Below are 20,788 nucleotides of genomic sequence, written 5' to 3'. Positions count from 1 at the left end.
TGGTCATTTCGTTTATTACCCGATAACATTTGCCTGATTAGCTTTATGACTTTTTTAATAAAGTCATAAACATATAATAAATTTGTTAAATATAAATTTAACAAAAAAAAATTTAGTTAAAATATAGTATGGCAAAAATTCCAATTGCAATCACAAAAAATAAGTATGAGCCAGTTTTTAAGCAAAGGTTCAATCAACTAGAAAACTAAAGCAGATGATATCAAAAGACTTGGCAGAGCACCCAACTCAAAAAAGGTAAAACAACATAGCTGCCCATACCCATAAAAAAAAGTCATGCTTCTCCCCCAAAATTTCCCAACGCGTGGTGCTTCTGCTGTTGGAATGGAATGCACAGGGTAGATGCAGCCAATGAATAGCAGTGGTAAAGGAAATAAGGACAAAGGGAGAAAGAAGATGGATAAAAAGGGTAAGAATGAGGGATCTTACTTTGGGAGTGGGGCAGGAGGCAGTGGACAGGCGGGACTGCTGAGCACGGGGAGACTCTGAGGGGGTGGTACTGAGAGAGGCTGTGTCCCGTGGCAACACCTGAACGCCCCGAGAAATAATAGCGTCTGGAATCTATGGTTAAAAAAAGGAGTTTAAAAGTTATGATATATAGAATGTATTCAGCCACATCAGAGAAAAACAACTGCAATATCAATATCAATTTTTGCATCACGTTATGAGTTTCATCCAACCTCTCAAACAGCCAGGTTTGCAACAACTGGCATTTTATGCTGAATAAAGATCATCTTTCCAGTTTCTATTATAGCTAGATAAAACCAGGATCTAAATAAAAAGAGTTACGTAAGTGTGTGGGTTTTTTGCTTCCTTTACAACCTTCTGAGACTTCTTTTAAAAATATATTCTGTTTCCTGGCCTGCAAAAAAAGTTTTTACATACATACAGAAAATATTATTCATTTATTTCAGTCTCTTAGTCTCTTTTGGTCAGTCTGCATTTTATATACTAAACATATCCCCTGCTTTAGAAACTCAGTTTTCTGAAATGCAATAACGGTTGTCATTCTCTAAGAATGCACACATTAGTTGAGAAACATCAAGTGACTGGTGTCCAGACATGCATATAGAACTGTGGAAAAACAGTTCTGAATAAACTGTCTCTTGATACTTTTATGTAATGTTAGTGCTTATCTACATGATAAACACCACTGTCTGGGGAACAAGTGTGGGACTAAGAAGCAATCTTTTGGGTTAAAGATTCAACAGCAGATGATTCTTTTATAACACTGCTTAATAGTGGAACTAATGGAAGGAGTCGCAGAAAAGAGCAGTTCCAGACCTGCTTAACTGCATAAGCTCGTGCACAGTTCCATCTTGGTTGCCCCATTGGGTCCAAAATACACAGACTTCTGAATTCATTCTGCTGCTACCAGCATGAGGTACATCATCAATAAAGAATAGTGAGCCCGTTACAGAGCACTACTCTCCACTGTGCTTGACTGATGAGCTCAGATGTTTGGGATTATGAGCAGATCATTTCTTTCTCCACACTTTGCCCTTTCCATCACTTCGGTAGAGGTTAATCTTGGTTCCAGAACTTTTGTAGCTCATCTCTGTATTTCTTTGTGAATTCTAATCTGGCCTTCCAATTTTTATTGTGGATGAGTGGTTTGTATCTTGTGGTATGGTCTCTATATTTCTGCTCTCAAAGTCTTCTTCGAACAGTGGATTTTGATACCTTCAGCCATGCCCTGTGGAGTTTGTTGGTAATGTCACTGACTGCTGTTTTTGGGTTTTTCTTCAAGGCTCTCACAATGTTTTGTCATCAAGTGCTGTTGTTTTCCTTGACCAACCTGTTCAGTGTCTGGTTGTTAGTACACTAGTGGTTTCTTTCTATTTGCAACTTGTTGTATAGGCTATGCACAATGCTTTTGCAATGGCTCTGATTGATGTCCCCTCTTTTCTCCGCTTTCTCCCATAGACAGCTCTCTGGTATTCATATTGATTTATCCTTTTTTTAAAAACAAATGCAGTCTTCACAGACAATACCCAGGGCTCAAACCAGTAGACAGTGAGGGCCAGTAATTGTTTAAACAATCAATCTAACAAGACACACCTGGGCAACAAGAAATGCCAGTCAGTCACATGCTTCAATATTTTTGATCACATGAAAAATGGGTGGGTTCAAACAAAAGGTGCCATGTTCCAAGTTGTTTAAAACAACTAGATGTAATTATCAGGAAATGAAAGCTGAAATTCTGATCTGTATCAGAATTGTCTTATGTACAGAAATAATCACTTACAACAGGTGCTCTCTGTCTCTTTTGTGCATTTCTACCTGCCTGCCTGTGTGTGTATGAAACAAGCCAGTGGGTAGAATAAAATGTCATAAGGACTCGTAGTTACTATCTTTCATGTTAATGTTACAAGGATTTTATTTTTTGGGGTTACATTATTTATGTTAAAAAAAAAAATATTGATATTCTTATATTAGGATAGATTTTTAAAATTAAATTCAAGTTTTTTTTGTATAGCACTTTTAACAAAGGACATTGTCACAAAGCAGCTTTACAGAAATATATAAATTCAGGGTATAAATTTTAAATTTATAAATTTATCTCCAATGAGCAAGCCAGAGGTGATGGTGGCAAGGAAACACTCCCTGAGAAGATATAAGGAAGAAACCTTGAGAAAGAAGGATCACATGTATTGATATTAAACTATCAGTTTGCCCATCTCAAGTTATCACATGAGCTTTAGTAATAAAAGGTAAAAAACCTAACCGTCTGGATTCCTTATTATTTTTCTTTTCTTTTCGAGTGTTTTCAGCACTGCTCTTTACCAATAAACAAAATTAAACCATTAAAATCAAAACACACAACTACAACTTCAGTTCTTAAAGTCATGTACAAATTCGCTCCACAGGGCTCAGTCTCCCTCACAGCCTACTGAAAAAGTGAGTGCACATAAATAGACTACCATAAACTACACACATAAGTGGGGACAATGACCAATTACCTACTCATTCGCCATGAGATTTTTACATTTACATTTTATTTATTTGTCTGATACTTTTATACAAAGCAGTTGTCACAGGATACAACAGTTTTAATGGTCTTGCTCAAGGGACAAAAAGTGGCTGGAATTTGAATTCATGACCTTCCAATCAGTAGACCTAAAGAACAGAAGTAGCTGTGTGTGATCTGAACTCATGACCTTCCAATCAATGCCTTAACCACTAAGCCACCACCGCTTCCACGATTGTCCTTCCGCTCAACCACACCTCCACCGCCACATACCCCTACCACCCGACCCAGGCCAAGGAACCATCTGGCCTGCCCACTGGCGAAAGAGAAAATCCGCCACAGTTGGCTCTTCTCCCACTCCAACACTTGGGACCTGGTCACTGACTTTTGGTGGACAGCCTCTTGTAGACAGAGGCTGTCCACCAAAGAACTTTGGGGAAAAAACTTTGTCCCAGACAAAGTTTTAATAGCGCCTTTGTCTTCAGGATGCTGTTTTCTAAAAACTCTAGGGCCTGTCAAGAACAGGTGTACTGACATTGACAAGACACTTTACTGCACACAGGAGGACTCCACTCCAACTAATTATGTGACTTCTGACGGCAACTGATTGAGCCAGAAATAGTTTCACAGGAAGTGGGTAAATACTTATGCAATCACAACTTAAATATTTTTTATTTGTAAGGAAAAAAAAAAAAAAAAAAAAAAAAAAAAAAAAGCAATTTATATAGACCCTCCCCAACTTTAATATATATTATATATTATATATTATTATATTATGTATATTATTTTGTAGATTCATGACATATATTCCTGATAAATTTCATTTTATTTCCATGTTGTAACACTACAAAATATGGAAAATCTTAAGGAGGGTTATATTTATGCAAGGCACAGTCTATGCGAAGGCTTCAGACCTGAAATCTGTATCTGCTGTGTTCAGTGGTATGTAACCCAATTTTGCACAGGCTACTGCTGAACCAGAACGGTATCAGAGACAAGGGCCGAGAGCTATTATCGGCCTGTATCTATATGAAGTCTACAACATCATCATTGATACTACTACTACTACTACTACTAATAATAATAATAATAGTAGCAATAATATTATTATTATTGCAGTTGGCTGGATGTGGGGGTTTGATCTTCTACGAGGTCGACAGAAGATCAAACCCCCACTTCCAGCTTGCACAAACTGGGCAATGTAAGTATGGTAAGCCAACAGTAAATTGTACCAGATCCACATATTTCATTTGTTGTTGCATGAACAGTTCACTACCGCAACAAATTCACCCACTGGACAAGTACCAAAGGAAGAATACGCCGAGTGCATACCTCTTAGTGGCCTTCTGTATGCAATGAAACAAAAAACAACCAAAGGAAAACGAGTGAAATGGAGTAGGGCTGAGTACAAGGGAGTAATAAAGCCCTACATGGGTGCCTGATTTTGTGTGAATGTGGGGGAGCATAGTTGAGGTGGCAGAGGCCCTTTAATTTTAACAAAAAAAAATCCTTTTTTTCCACTGAAGCAAACTTTAGGCAGAGTTATTATTCATTTAATTAATATAATTATGTAATTATTAATTAATCCTTTTGTCTACACTTCTTCAAATTTACTTCAAAGCAGTACACACTTGTTTACTAACCACAGAAACACCTTTTTTTCTAGACAGGAAAAATAAATAATGGAGTTGAGTATTCATTGTCAAAACCTCCTGGCTGAAGTTCACTTATTCAGATTTAAGCACTCTAATCACGTAAATACTTTTAATAATAAGGGTTTTGTTTTTGTTTTGCCATTATCTCCTCATTCACTAAGTGTCTCATAAATCCGACAATTACATATGAGACAACGTGTAATACAATATCATTATATTACTTAAAAATAAGATTAGATTACCAACTAGTTACACAGTTAAAGGTTAACTTGTTTCATCATATTTTAATCATTTTCAAGCTTACAGTATGTTTATCTTCCTCTTACCCACAATTTCTTCTAGCAGTCAAGTCCCATAGGTGACATTCTGGAAACCAAGGTTTAAAAAAATAAAAGATAGCACCTTCCCCTTTGCCCTTTTTGCAAGGACAAAACTAACAAGAAATTTCTCCATGAATTTGTTGGAGTTGGGCTATGGCATGTAAACTGTCTAGTTACACTGTTGGAAATTAAAACTTCAGTAAAATTCCTTTTTGATTTTACATTTTGATAGTATATTACAACTAGTCTCATACGCAGTTGCCAGATTTGTGAGACGATTTGAGAATGAGAAGACAGTGGCATAGGGAAAAAAGATCAGCCACGACATTATCAAGAACAACTGACTGGGAGAAGTGGAACTACAAAACATCCAAGCTCAAATATATGCTATTATCTTCAATAACAACATTCAGGAACTGAACATCCCCAGGCCAGACAAGACACCTGCAGCTGATGAAGCAAAACAACCAACAGACAACTATAGCCAAACAATCCAAGGAACAAGACCAGCCAGAGTGTCAGGTAGAGGTAAACAACGTAGAAACAACAGGGATAATAGCAAGCATCTGGCACAGATGAAAAGTCCTAAAAACACCCATTGGGGAGAGTTCATCTATCCCTAAAATAAACAAAGGACAACGCTCCAAGGAGGCCATCAGTCTAGCAAATTAAAGTCATCTATAAGATCAGGGATGAGATAGAAATGAACCAATGAACCTCACCAAAATCAACCAGCTCATGGTTGCAGCTGCATGGGATTGCAAAAAGACAGGGTTAGACGAAAAAAATTATGAAATGAAAACAACCAAAAGGAAAAGAACTTTACAAATATTTAGAAAGATAGAAAGAGGAAGCAACTGGAAAGAAAGCTCAACAGCAAGCAGATGGAATAGATATGGACAGCAAAAGAGAGAGTAATAGCTAAGCCCAGAGATTCAGGCGACTTGATAAGAGAAGCAAGTTCTTCCATCAAAATAATACCTTCAAGATGCAAAAAGATGCAAAGTTCTATCATGAGCTAGAAAAAAAGATGATCAGCATGAACCATTCACCATCAAAGAGGTCAAAACAGATGGACCTAGATCTGGGAGAATGACAAAACCCAAAATGAGGCAGCAGCCTGGATCTAACAACAGATTGATGGTACAGAGAGTCAGGAATAGTTAGACATCAACATCAAAGAAAGCACTGCCGCCATTATCAATACCAGCAACTGAAAGGCACAAGTTATAGATAGTAGAGCCAACTTCTGGATCAAGAACCAGCCAAGTGTCCACCATGATCTAGCACAGGCCTTTAGAGACACTAGGATGACTCAAGACACATGCCCCAAATGGCTGACAAAAAGCATATTGATTCAAAAGATTCTCAACTAAATCATCATTGAGAGAACCTACACCTTACTGGATCAGAACAGATTGGCTCTGAAGAAGTTCCATTTATGCTAACAATCTGGTAATGGTCTGTCAAATTGGATCTAAACAAGTGAAATAATTGTCTGTCTAACTCCACTGTCTTTTCAAGCCAGACTAAAATATCACGATCAATAGTATCAACTGCTTCATTCAGGCAATCAGAGGGGTCAAGATATGGTTTCTTAAGATATGGCTTAACAATAGCGGTCTTTAAAAACTTGGGTTTTGTTCAAGATGAGTGATAAATTTATTATGTTTCGTGTATAAGGGCTCCCCAATCACAGATAATTCTAAAAGTATCTTAGAAGATTATCAAGTCAAAAATACAAGTTGTTGGTCTAGAGGACAACATCATACATAACGGATTATTGTCATAATAGTATACTGTCAGCCAGCTGCTAAACTAATATACACATTTACAAACGTGGAAAAATCTCTGTACAAGCTAAACAACTGTATCTATATGAATGGTTTATTAATGCCATGGGATGACTAGCACTGATCAGCACTAAACTTTAGTAGCTCATGCCAAACTGGGATAAATACAGCTGGTATAGCTACAGATTTTGGATATTGTATATATAGGACATATTGGAGTACATTATTGACCATGACTTAATAATCACACAACATATTAGAGGCCTAGATGCCTGTGTGTCTGTGACTCCCTTCTGGTTTGGCTGCATTCGGCTCAATCTAAGGCCGGTCTGTGCAAAATTGGGGGAAACTTGAAGTAAAATGTGTAGGAAGCAGCGTGCAGAAATATTAAGTATTGCAGTCATTTATCCAGCATTGCTGCAATAATGCAACACATTGTGAAAAGCTGAAAAGATAACAGCATCCTATCAGTTGATTAATCATTTTTATCAATTTGGTGGAAAAGAGAGGAAAATATTTTGGTGGGGAAATAAGTAAAATTGTTAAAAAAAAAAAAAAAAAAAAAAAAAAAAAAAAAAAGGTAGTGTCAATATCAACAGGTGTCACCTACCTTGTCTCCACAGGAGCAGGTGAAATGAGAGGAAAGGGTGGTGGGAGGGATGAAGCAAGTCAATGGCTGCCCCCCTTTGGCCATTACAACAGAATGGGTGGGATGGAATACACTCTGAAGATGAACATGCTATGAGTCAATAGACACACAATCATATGGAGAGCACGAATCAACAAAGACACATGCTTGAACACGGGGAAAGATGGAGGTAATGCTATGACAGGCCTCATGGAATCAACCTGATTATAACAACCTCTTGCAGGTAGGTAGCAATCAATCTTTAGGTAACAATCAATGCTAAACAAATGAAAACAAAAAAATTTAGCAAAATTTCAATCAACATAAACTAGCATCTGTATTCGTTTTAACAAACAGGCCAAACAGGACTAGTTTAATAATGGCCACAGGCTTAGTCGTGCGGTTAGCACTGACATCAAACATGCCCACCTTTGCAGCAATAGCCGCTGCTGTGATATGTGAGGAGCCACTATCCTCGGTCGAGGCAACTCCACTGTCCTTCTTTTCCTCCTCTTCTTCCTCGCACTGAATGCCCTTTTCCTCAGTCTGCTTATGTGGGCTGGTGACAGGGGGAGGTGAGAGGGGTGGTGGGGGTGAGGGCAGGTCCTCCAGTGCATTGTGAACCTCCTTCACTTTCACTATAGCATCACGCAGAAGGTCGATGGCATGAGGCAGGGCAGGCAAGATGAACTGGAAGCACTCCTGGAAGGAGGGGTAGTACACTAAACATTGTAGCTATTTATATATTTCCTATATATAAATAGCTTTCTTATATTTATTTACCAAAAACATCAGCAGTACAAGTCTACATTTATATCATTGGCTATATTCAAGGATGGACAAAGCCCACCAAAAGTAATGTCATTTTACTTTATTAACAGTAAAGCAGTTCATCTACCAGTACAGAATTCAATAATCACTGTAATACAGTTAAAATATCAAGGGGCAAAAATAAAAACAGAAGCATGTTTAACGCTGTAGATGACAGTATAACCACATCAAATCAGCAATTAGAATGCTTTACACCTCTTCACGAGACCAAACTAATTTCACTAATTTTCTCATCAAAATCATCAACTTGTGTACTAGATCCCTTACCTACATGTTTCTTCAAACAGATAATACCAGAAGCACTCGAAACTCTTCTAACAAATAATCAATTCTTCCCTTAGCACTTGCTATGTACATAAATCCTCTAAAGTAGCAGTTATCAAACCCCTAATTACCAACCCAGACCTCAGCCTTTATCAGCTGTCTAACTATACAGGCCAATATAAAACTGTCCTTTTATCTCCAAGATCCTAGAAAAGGTTGTAGCACAGCATTTACAGTGGATATAAAAAGTCTACACACCCCTGTTAAAATGCCAGGCTTCTGATCTTGACTTGGTAACATTCGCCCACTCTTCATTGCAAAAACGCTCCAACTCTGTCAGATTGCTAGGGCATCTCCTGTGCACGGCCATCTTCAGATCACCCCACAGATTTTCAATCGGATTCAGGTCTGGGCTCTGGCTGGGCCATTCCAAAACTTTAATCTTCTTCTAGTGAAGCCATTCTTTTGTTGATTTGGATATATGCTTTGGGTCACTGTCGTGCTGAAAGATGAAGTTCTTCTTCATCTTCAGCTTTCTAGCAGAAGCCTGAAGGTTTTATGCCAATATTGACTGGTATTTGGAACTGTTCATAATTTCCTCCACCTTGACTAAGGCCCCAGTTCCGGCTGAAGAAAAACAGCCCCAAAGCATGACGCTGCCACCACCATGCTTCACTGTGGGTATGGTGTTCTTTTTGTGCCAAACATACCTTTTGGAATTATGGCCAAAAAGTTCAACATTGGTTTCATCAGACCATAACACATTTTCCCACATGCTTTTGCTTTTGGGAGACTTCAAATGTGTTTTTGCAAAATTTAGCCAGGCTTGGATGTTTTTCTTTGTAAGAAAAGGCTTCCGTCTTGCCGCCCTACCCCATAGCCCAGACATGTACTACACAGCCAGTACTTGCCAGAAATTCCTGCAGCTCCCTTAATGTTGCTGTAGGCCTCTTGGGAGCCTCCCTGACCAGTTTTCTTCTCGTCTTTTCTTCAATTTTGGAGGGTCGTCCAGTTCTTGGTAATGTCGCTGTTGCACCACATTTTCTCCACTTGATGATGATGGTCTTCACTGTGTTCCATGGTATATCTAATGCCTTGGAAATTCTTTTGCACCCTTCTCCTGACTGATCAGATCCCTCCGATGCTGTGGAAGCTCTCTGTGGACCATGGCTTTTGCTGTAAGATGCGACTAAGAAAATGTCAGGAAAAGCCTACTAGAACAGCTGAACTTTATTTGGGGTTAATCAGAGGCACTTTAAATGATGGCAGGTGTGTACTGACTCCTATTTAACATGAGTTTGAATGTGATTGCTTAATTCTGAACACAGCCACATCCCCAGTTATAAGAGGGTGTGCACACTTATGCAACCACATTATTTTGTTTTTTTATTTTTACTCCTCCAACCTAAAAGATTTCAGTTTGTTTTTCAGATGAGTTGTACAGGTTATATGTCACATTAAAGGTGGAAAAAGTTCTGAAATGATTTATCTTGGTCTCATTTTTTCATCACCAGAAACCTGGCATTTTAACAGGGGTGTGTAGACTTTTTATATCCACTATATGCTCATACTTGCAAAGGAATAACACACATGAAGTCTATCAGTCAGGATTTAGGCCTCATCATAGTACTCAGACAGCACTAGTTAAAGTTTAATGAAGTTGAGGAATCTGTAAAGTGCATTACAATTGAATCCAGTGTCTAGACAATGGATGCTGAGTAACTTCCTCCTGCTTAATCCTGACAAGACAGAAGTACTTCTACTAGGACCTCAGGCAGCTATAAGCAAGCTTTCTGATTACATAGTGAAGTGAAGTGACGTGTAGCCAAGTATGGTGACCCATACTCGGAATTTGTGCTCTGCATTTAACCCATCCAAGTGCACACACACCGTGAACACACACCCGGAGCAGTGGGGAGCCTTTTTTTTTTTGCTGCAGCGCCCGGGGAGCAGTTGGGAGTTCGGTGCTTTGCTCAAGGGTCTCACCTGGTAACTCTGTATGGCCATTTAGTTGCATAATGTGCAGCAGTAAAAGACCTTGGTGTGATTATTGACTCCAGACTTTCATTTGAAGTTCATGAAGATATTATTACTAGGATAGACTTCTTTCATCTCAGAAACATTACTAAGATAAAAAACATATCAACAATACATGATGAAGAAAAATTATTTCATGCTTTTGTTACTTCTAGGTGGGATTATTGTAATCCCTTGCTGTCTGGATGCGCTAGTAGGGGCATGTGGTGGCAGGGGCATGGTTGAGCACCAGTTCGTGAATAGAGGATGGAGTCAGGGGTGTGAGTGGTAAGGATGAGCATGCACCTGTGGATGATTGAATAACAAGGGCTCTGTGTTGAGTCTGGTGGATGCTGGCAAGGGTTTGGATGATCTCGATGATGGCCAAGGGCTCAATAGCAATGTACTTACCTCTTCTTCACTGTTACACACACTTGTGTTTTTTGTGGGCATAAATATGTGGGAGGCAGGCTTGGGACAACTCAAAAGGGCTTTTACTGTCACTTTTTGGCTTACAGTCTCACCCAGAGACACACCATCATAACACAGCTCAGTTCAGTTCTCCCACCTGACTCTCCTCTCTCTCCTCATCACTGCTCATGGAGAACACAGAGCCCTCATTAGTCAATCCACAGGTACATGCTCATCCACTCATGCTCCTGACTTCGTCCTCCATTCACAAAATGGTGCTCCATCAAGCCACAGGACATAAACAAGCTCCAGTTAGTCCAGAATGCAGCAGCCAAAGTCCTTACTAGAATCAGAAAATATGACCACATGACCCCTATCTTATCCACAATGCATTGGCTCCCAGTAAAATTTCTCAGTGATTATAAAATACTACTATTGACTTATAAAGCATTGAATAGTCTCATGCCGCAGTATCTGAGTGAACTTTTGACCTTTTATGATCCACCATGCCTGCTTCAATCAAAAAGTGCAGGCTCTTTGTTGGTACCTTGAATAATGAAGGCTGCAGCAAGGGGCAGAGTTTTCACTAACAAAGCCCCACAGTTATGGAACAGCCTTCTAATTTCTGTTTGGGTCTCACACACAGTCTCAGTCTTTAAGTCTAGGCTGAAAACCTATTTGTTTAGTCAAGCCTTTTGTTAATAAGCCTTTCTCTGAGGTAAAGGCGGTTAGTTCATGGTCACAGTGTGTTTTGGTAATCTGGGAAGTTTGGATGCTGTCGCCCATCGACTCTCAGATTTGTTGGTGGTGGAGTGATTGGCATTCTCCCACGGCACCCTCATGCTGTCATACAGATGCACGTCAAAGGAAAAGGGATTCTGTGATTTCATGTGGTATCACACAGGATCACGTGCATGCTGTGGGTGCAGGAAAGACAAGACCAGTAGGGGGCAGTTTCATTTGACCAAACACGGCTTGCTAGTAGATACAGTAGTTCTGCCAGGACATACACTGTATACAGCATATACTCTTTTTCCAACCAAATGGAGCTGTTTCTTGTGAGTGTGTGGATTGAATGAACACGAAGTCGATTCGTGTGTGCACATCTAAATACGAATGTCCTTCCTCAAAGTAGAATTGAATGAATTCCATTTTCTTCTTTCTTGCCTCTGGAAACTTTTGCTCTTTTCTTAGATTTAAAGTTTCACTATTGAAAAAACCAGTTTAAAATGAACACAGAAGTCCACACACTGAAAAAAAGCTCATTGAATTTACTTCATACTAATACGTACATCGGTTCCACGTGATTGGATTGAGTTACATTAACATAATTTGTTTTTGAACATCCATACATAAACCATACATAATATTTTTTCTTAAGTCTAACTGACCACACATTCCTTTTCTTTCAGTGTAATTCAAGTTTATTGTACAATACCTGTTCTGTGCACATGCAGATAAAACAATAATTCAGTTATTGATAGTATTTTTACGTCTGGCACGTGAATTTGATGTACATTATTTTACATTTGAAGTTTGATCATTGATGCATAAATACATGCTTTTCTGTAGCATTCGGTTTTATTTTGCTTCACTTTATCGCGTTTAGACAGTTTTAGTCATAATTTTTGCCTTTTGATGAAAATGTCTTAAATTTAGTCAATATTTCGTCATGCTATATTCATTAATTTTTGTCAATTTTACTCAAACTAAAATTTCATCTAATTTTAGTTGAAAGTAACATTTTAGTTGACAAGAAAGTGCAAAATTAAACCAAATATTCCAAATTTTAAGTATTAATTTAAAAATGTGGCAACATTTACCAAATGTGTTGTTACGGAAAGAGCATATTCACAACGTGACTTATGCATCCTGACCATTACGTATAGTTGTGCAGTTGTAACATTTTGTGCAGATGAAGGTTGTAATACTGAGTTTATGTTGTGTATGAATCTGATTAATCTCTTATAGAATGCATTTGGGTAAGTTAATTAACCCACTAGTATAGTGCTTTAGTTTACTGGTTTTTCATTCAGTCAGCTCACACAGCTCAAACAGGTATTCCTGATGATATCTATATTATTTTATTCTTTATGAGTGCATTATGTGAAACAATCACATTTTTCCAGATTTTTCTTCAAGAAACATTGTTAGTGCATTGTTAATTGTTAATCTTCATTATTTTTTGTCATATTTTCATCAACAGTATGATTAAATTAATAGCGAATAATCATAGTCATGATGCACATTTTGTCTGGTCTTCGTTATCTTTCAGGAAAAAAAAAACCTTCGTTAATGAACAGTTTCGTCATTTCATTTCGACAAGATTAACACTGCAGTTCAATCTAAAGGCTCAACATGGTGCAATGTAGCTAGTAAAAAAAGACAATGACCAGGAAGGTAAAACAAATTTTCACACATTCCTTGTCTTCTGCAATTTACCACCAAACAATGACAATGTAATCCAAGGAGAAAAATAATATTTTTATGTTAAGATTTTTCTCCCCCATAAAATCCTATTAAAAATCTACTAAGACAGAGGTTGAGCCAATAATCTAAAAGGAAAGTGTAAAGTATTAAGTTAAAATTTTCATACATTGTAGCTTTATATAGCCAAGCTTGTGTTTTTTTTTTTTTTTTTCACCTCAGTACAGTGGTCTACTCATTGGTAATGCTTATATGATTGATAATAATAAATGTACTGTAGCACATCCTATGTTAAACATAAAAATAAACATTAACCGCATTTAATTAATTATTATTACTAGTATTTAAATTTATAATATATTAACAATTATTAGTTAATTGTAGGCTGCATATCTTTTATTGCTATATTAATATTTTAGTCATTCAGATTCTGAGTCCTAATTACAGTCCCTCAAGTAAATCCATTGATTAGACTATGGTACATAACTCCTATCTAACAAAAAAACCGCACAATGCATGCTACAGTACGGTGTGTAAGTAGAGAAGGTGAGTGAACCACCCCCCATGTCTTTATCTCTACCACTTTTCAAAAGAAAGTGACGCCTGTATTGCCTAAGCAAATAAATTACTAATCACTTTTCGATACAATTAAGCTTTGATTAAATATAATTTGCAAAGTGTATACAATAATTAGTATCAGAATTATTTTAGAATTATTTTAATCCAATGATTTTAGCAGTAATTTCAATGTTTTTTTCCCTTTTCATCTTCCATTCACGGGGTGTGAGCTGGAATTTCCAACCAACCAGTTTTGCCGGTTTCACTCACCCCGAACTGGGGGCTTTATTTTCCACAATGGCAACTTAAATTCTTGCAATTGTGAGATTAGGCTGCATCTCACAACTGTGACCTTATGTATTTATTATTACTTACGTGACTTTATAAGTCGCATTTTCCATCAGTGTCCATCTTTGCAACAGACCTCACAGGGCAACTGCTCAGACGTGTCATGCGATATCCAAAATCACTAACTAATTTACTATTCCCTATACAGTGGGTGTCACAGTATTTTTATGACCTATGTTTGGCATGTGTGTTCGATTGTTAAATATAGATACACTCATTACTGTTGCACTCAGTTTTATTATATTCCAGTTTAATCTAATAAGTACAAAAATAGAGCAGAATGGTTATGCCAATGAAAAAGTTTATATTTATTGGAAAGTGGTCAGAAATGTATTCTCATTTTATGGCATTACACTTTAGCCTATGTATGCTACATTCCAGCGTGTCCACCCTGATGCTCAACCACTGCTGGAAGAACTTTAAACAGTCTATTTACGTATTTGTTGCATGCCGTTACTGTGAGTTCCACGAACCAGAATTTATTTATGGCAGCAATTAAGTGAGACTTTGTAGCTGGTTTTGCTTCTTTCCGTATATAGTCTTTCAAAGCATGCCTCACTATCTCAATGGGATTCATATCAGGGGATTCTGGTGAAGTCTTCACTCAGTTTATACCCTCTGCTGCAATGACTCTGCTTGCAACAGTGTGTTTCGAGTGATTGCTCTGGAAAAAGCGATGATGGACTCCGAAGTTATCCCTAATGTAGGGAGCGGTGGTTTCGTTTACAATAGCATCTTCATCTTCATCTCTTCGAAAATTGCAATAGGTCCCGGTCCCAGTATGGATACTGCTCCTCAAACATGAACTTTCAGTGGGTGTTTCGGCTTTGGTTTGGGCAAGTGTATGCCACTCTTACGAAATGACATAGTGGCAAAGTGAACCAAAGCCACTGTTGTTTCATCAGGGAAAATGATATCGTGAAACGTCTCCTTCTCATCTATCCATATCTGGGCTTGTTGGAGACGTATCTCTTTATTTTTGTCTCTGATCATGGGACCATGTTGAGTTTTCCCATACTTCCACTCAAGTTTTTGCCTGATCCGCCAGATAGAACAGTCACTGATGTCCACTCCATTGTCACGCCAGAGCTGTTTTTTCACTGAACTTGCCAGCAGTTCGTCATTATGGCTAGTGATGTTGTCTATGGCTGCAACAATGTCCCTAAAATCAAGGGCAAAACATTAAATAAATATTTGACACTTTAGGCACAACCAACACATGACATCGTTGAAACATATTTACATTTGTGATAGCGTCATACTGTATGAAGTGGGTAACTTATTTATTTTGCGAGGGTTACGTATGCATGATGTTCGTTCTTTGTAATGTCTTCTGATGGTGCTCAATGTAGCGTGTACACCAGTGGAACTCAGATGGTGGTGTATTTCTCAAGTGGAACATCCGGCAGACCTCATCATCCTGATGTCTTGGGAATGCAGGTCATTTTGAGATGCCTTTACATGTCAATGGACTGCCTTTATCCATACAGATGTCACAAGGTCATTGGGGGTGTGAATAATAAGTAAGAATGGGTTATAGATACTGTAGGTTACGCCTATCTATCAGGCCAATTTAAACGCTTAACATGGCGTAATGTACTAAAGACAACGACCAGGAAGGTAAAACAAATTTTATCACAAGCTCCTTGTCTTATGCAGAATTTACCACAGTGACAAAACAATGACACCATAATCACCAAAACCACCGTCAGCTGACAAAGAAGCAGCATGTGACATTATACACACCACTGTTGCTAAGTTACAGTCTAAACACTGTGAAGCTTTTGTGGTAATTACTGGAGACTTTAACCATGTAAATCTGGATTCCACTCTGCCAACTTTCCACCACTTTGTCAACTGCACTACATGGGAAAACAGAACACTATACCTTTGGTATGCAAATGTTATAGAAGCATACAGAGCTACTACCCTACCCCTACTTGGCAGATCAGACCATAACCTCATCTTGTTAACACCTCAGTATGTTCCTGCAGATCAAAGGCAGCCTGTCTCCACAAAGATTGTGAGGAAGGGGACTCAGGAGGCCGGTATGGCCCTGCAGGACTGCTTTGAAACATTCATCCATACAGATGTTTGGATGTCATTGAGTAAGTTGGCAATAAGTGAGAAAGAGCTGCAGATACTGTAGGCTAGGCAGGCCTACAGCAGGCGTGAATCGGGTAAATTCATGTGATGAACCAAAGTTTGTGTCATTAATTTTTAAACTGTAAAAACGCTGTCCCTAACACAAAAAAGGAACTTTATAAAGCATATATAAGCATATACCCTGTTGATTGGATTTGTAGTGTGTGCATGTATGCGTAGCACTGCATGTGTATCGTATGCTAGAAAAAGACATCTCACTTTTGCTGCAGCTAGTGCAGATTATCACATTCCAAATTTCAGATGTTAAGATGGTAATTTCACAACATCCACACCAGTTAACAGCAAGTTTACTAGCTACATTATCTGTCTCCTTAGCCTGCTTCCACACAGTTAGCTTAAGTTAGTTTACAAAGTTGTAAGCAGTTAAGTGTGCTTACAAATCATGAGAGGGACTGTTTTCCGATGGAGAGAACCTTGCTTGCCTAGCACTGCTTGCATTTTACACGCAATTAGAGTTCAGTACAAGTTTACCCAAAGTTACTCAACATGCAAAAGCTTTAATACACCATGATGCTGAGAAAAAAACACATGGTAACATGTCAGCAGTGGAACAGATATAGTTTACTGATGTCATTCATGCAAATGCTGGAATCTGTTTTATCTTGGTAATATACTGACTGTACTAGATCTAAAAGATTTGCTCAGCCAACTTTGCAAATACTCCCTCTTGGCAATGATTCATAAGAAAAGATTTGGCTCTTCCACACCATAAGATTTCTGCATAAACACAGGTATTCCTGAACAGATGCATGAGGCATGTCTAACTTGTCACATATTTTAGATGTATTTTAAATGGAACTAAATCTCAATCATGCTTTAAAAAAAACAATAAGGCAAACAAAATGGTAAAGAAAAAAAAAACAGACCAGTGGCACTCATTAGGTATATTTAGCATAGATGTTAATTAAGGATTCATTTCAAGGATCTATAATTAATGATGATTTCACAATGAAACACAATTTGCAACAATAATAATCGTTTTTTTTTTCTGGGTACAGATGTTTTTTGGATTAACCAAGTTTATAAACTCCTTGCTGATCAAAAATTCACATTCGAAATTAATGCCTTACTACTTAAAACTATTTTTGTTTGATTTTTTTTTTAATTATGTTTATTTTTCCAATAGAGGTATTCTTTGGCACCCTCTAGTAGCCATGGTCCTCTATGAAGTGCATAGAACACAAATTACTTAATAATTAAAAAGACATTAATGACAAAGTATAATCTATTCATATTGAAAGGTAATAAATGGTGATGCAAAGCAGGGGAAAAAAAAAGCACATTCCACAGTTAGCCAATTTTGATCTTCAACTTCAATTTTTCAATTTCATTCTTCAAGTCAGATCAAGCTAGACTTTTCTGGTAGCATGTATACTAACTGATTACACAATACTATGAATTTGCACAGATCAGCACTATGTTCTGATGGGAACACTGCCACATTGGATTTTCACCATGTTATTTTCCTTGCCAGTAATTAAAAAAAAAAATTAGGCAGTCACAGGCAGTTCCGAAGGCATATGATTTGTAGGGGTAACGTTAGTTAGCTAGCTATTTTTTTTTCCAGATGTGCGACAAACAACAGTAAGAACACAGCAGTTTGCCCACTACTTAATAATTAGCACACCTCCAAATTTTACTGACCAAAGAGAACACTGGGCCAGCCTTCTTGTTTAATATTGGCTTACAATCCTGAGATTCATGAATTCACAAATCAAAATTCACAGAGATAAAGTAGGCATGAAGAGAAAGCAAACACTGCCAGAGACAAATGCACATCTTTCACTTTCAGTGAACTAGCTTTTCTGCTATGTAAACTTTAGTCATGTTTCCACTGACCACTACTTTATCCAAGAAAGCAGAAAAGCATAGTTTTCAGATGTTTCCCTGTGCAAGGGATCAAAACTAACAAAGTAGATTTTAATACCTCTGCCTAAAGTTCTATCCTCTCTCTTCTATCATAAAATTTTACATTTGTTTTTGAAAAGGACTAGAAAATCTTTAAAAGTTATATGTCACTATACTCAGTCTCACACACACAGCCGTACCTGTGAGCCTTTCTTGCTGCCAGGTAGATTAATGATGAGAGTTTTGCCTCTGATGCCGCATACAGGTCTAGAGGGGGTAAGCATGTGATTAATACTCAAAGCCCACAGAAATTTGTGTGTTTGTTTATGTGTACATGTTCACCTGGACAGCATGCCGAGAGGTGTGACATTTAATGAGCCCATGAGCATGGCAAGGGCCATCCCTGGAGCTTCACGTTCAATCACTTCCCTCGTGGCCTGGAAAGAAGTGAGAGAGAAAACACACACACGTTTTGATGGGTGTCAAATAAAGGAAAAACCGATGGCTTTGTTATGCTATGTGGGCATTTTGCTTGCATAGTTTGGGTCCATTTGTCTCCTTAGGGGGAACTGCAAACTGCAAGTCACTGCAAATCAGTTCAAAATTAGCAATCTTCATGACAATAATCAAAACACCAATTGAGGAAATATCTTTTGTTTTACCCCTCACAGTACAGGGATGAGTGCATATACACATATTTCTATACACAGTCCCCTCTGAAAGTATTGCAACGGCATGGCCAATTCTTTTGTTTTTGATATACATTGAAAACATTTGGGTTTAAGATCAAAAGATGAATATAAGACAATAGACCAGAATTTCAGCTTTCATTTCTTGATATTTACATCTAAATGTGTTAAACAACTTTGAACATGGCATGCTTGGTGGCAGACCACCCAATTTTAGATGAGAAAAAGCTATTGAACCGGATTTATTTTGATTTACTTTAAGACTATAATACTTAATATTTGGATGCATATACTGTGCTTGCAATAACTGCATCAAGCCAGCAATGCACTGACATCACCAAGTTGTTGCATTCTTCTTTTGTGATGCTTTTCCAGGCTTGCACCACAGCTTCTTTCAGTTGTTGTTTGTTCTGAGTGGTTTCTCCTTTCAGTCTCCTCTCCAGGAGGTGAATGACTTGCTTAACTGGGTTAAGGTCTGTTGATTGAATTGGCCAGTATAAAACCTTCCACTTCTTTCCCCGATGAAGTGCTTTGTTGTGTTGGCAGTGTGTTATGGGTCATTGTTACATCATTATGCGTTGTTTGCATCTTGTGGTATGGCCTTTATACAGTGCCTTGCAAAAGTATTCACCCCCCTTTGCCTTTTTTCCTATTTTGTTGCATTACAACCTGGAATTTAAAGGATTTTCATTTGGCTTTTATGTAGAGTATCTACGCAAAATACTCCAAGTTGATGAAATGAAATAAACTCATTTAAAAAAAAATAAAAAATAAAAAACTGAAAATTGGTGTGTGCATTTGTATTCACCCCTTTTACTATGAAGCTCCTAAATAAGTTCTGGTGCTACCAGTTAACTCAAGAAGTCACATAATTAGTTAAATTAAGTCCACCTGTCTGCAGTCTAAGTGTCATATCATCTCAGCTTACATATATACCTGCTGTGAAAAGCCCCAGAGTCTGCAACGCCACTGAGCAAAAGGCAGCATCAAGCAAGCATCATGATGAAGACCAAGGAGCTCTCCAAACAGGTCAGGGCCAAAATTTTGGAGAAGTATAAATCAGGGTTGGATTACAAAAAAATATCCAAAACTTTGAATATCCCACGAAGCACCATTAAATCCACCATAGCAAAGTGGAAGGAATATGGCACCACAGTAAACTTGCCAAGAGAGGGCCGTCCACCAAAACTCACAGACCGAGCAAGGAGGGCATTAATTCGAGAAGCATCCAAAAGACCAACAATAACCCTGAAGGAGCTGGAGAGCTTCACAGCAAAGACTGGAGTGTCTGTGCATAGGACCACTATTAGCCGTACAATCCACAGAGCTGGGCTTTATGGAAGAGTGACCAGAACAAAGCCCTTGCTTAAAGAAAAAAAACAAGAAAGAAGGTCTTGAGTTTGCCAAAAGACACATGGGAGACTCCCCAAATGTCTGGAAGAAGGTACTATGGTCAGATGAGACTAAAATTGAACTTTTTGGCCATAAAAGAAAACGCTATGTCTGGCGCAAACCCAAAACCTCTCATTACCCCCAGAACACCATCCCTCATCAGCAGGTACTGGGAAACTGGTCAGAATTGAAGGCGTGATGGATGGTGCTAAATACAGAGCAATTCTTGAAGAAAACCTGTTTCAGTCTGCCCAAGAGATGAGACTGGGAAGGAGGTTCACCTTCCAGCAGGACAATGACCCTAAACACACTGCTAAAGCAACACTCAATTGGTTTAGGGAGAAACATTTAAATGTGTTGGGATGGACCAGTAAAAACCCAGATCTTAATCCAATAGAGAATCTGTGGTCTGACTTAAAGACTGCTGTACACCAGTGGAACCCATCCAACTTA

At 38.2% G+C, this 20,788-nt stretch overlaps 1 protein-coding gene and 1 pseudogene across 30 annotated transcripts in view; both read right to left on the bottom strand.

The window, feature by feature from the left end:
• Positions 1 to 20,788, bottom strand: part of LOC113533992 (gephyrin) — a 160,434-nt gene that overhangs the window by 117,878 nt on the left and 21,768 nt on the right. For 21 of the 30 annotated variants that reach the window (XR_004578924.2, XR_008302570.1, XR_004578925.2 and 18 more), the window contains 5 exons: positions 18,597 to 18,691; positions 18,455 to 18,521; positions 7,815 to 8,087; positions 7,368 to 7,496; positions 448 to 579 (listed from right to left, as the gene is read on the bottom strand). Coding sequence is in view for 26 of the 30 variants with exons in the window: in XM_053237832.1 (XP_053093807.1) it covers positions 448 to 579; positions 7,368 to 7,496; positions 7,815 to 8,087; positions 18,455 to 18,521; positions 18,597 to 18,691 (696 nt within the window). In the remaining 4 variants the exon portion in view is untranslated. The remainder of the gene's footprint in view (positions 1 to 447; positions 580 to 7,367; positions 7,497 to 7,814; positions 8,088 to 18,454; positions 18,522 to 18,596; positions 18,692 to 20,788) is intronic. The other 9 variants (XM_053237833.1, XM_053237847.1, XM_026926544.3 and 6 more) reach the window with 4 other exon arrangements.
• On the bottom strand, positions 14,458 to 15,422 carry LOC113533893 (uncharacterized; annotated as a pseudogene).

The sequence above is a fragment of the Pangasianodon hypophthalmus genome, chromosome 10 (genome assembly GCF_027358585.1).
Source record: "Pangasianodon hypophthalmus isolate fPanHyp1 chromosome 10, fPanHyp1.pri, whole genome shotgun sequence".
Classification (NCBI taxonomy): Eukaryota; Metazoa; Chordata; class Actinopteri; order Siluriformes; family Pangasiidae; genus Pangasianodon; species Pangasianodon hypophthalmus.
Note: the sequence above shows the minus strand (reverse complement) of the source record. Positions and strands in the feature narration are given on the sequence as shown.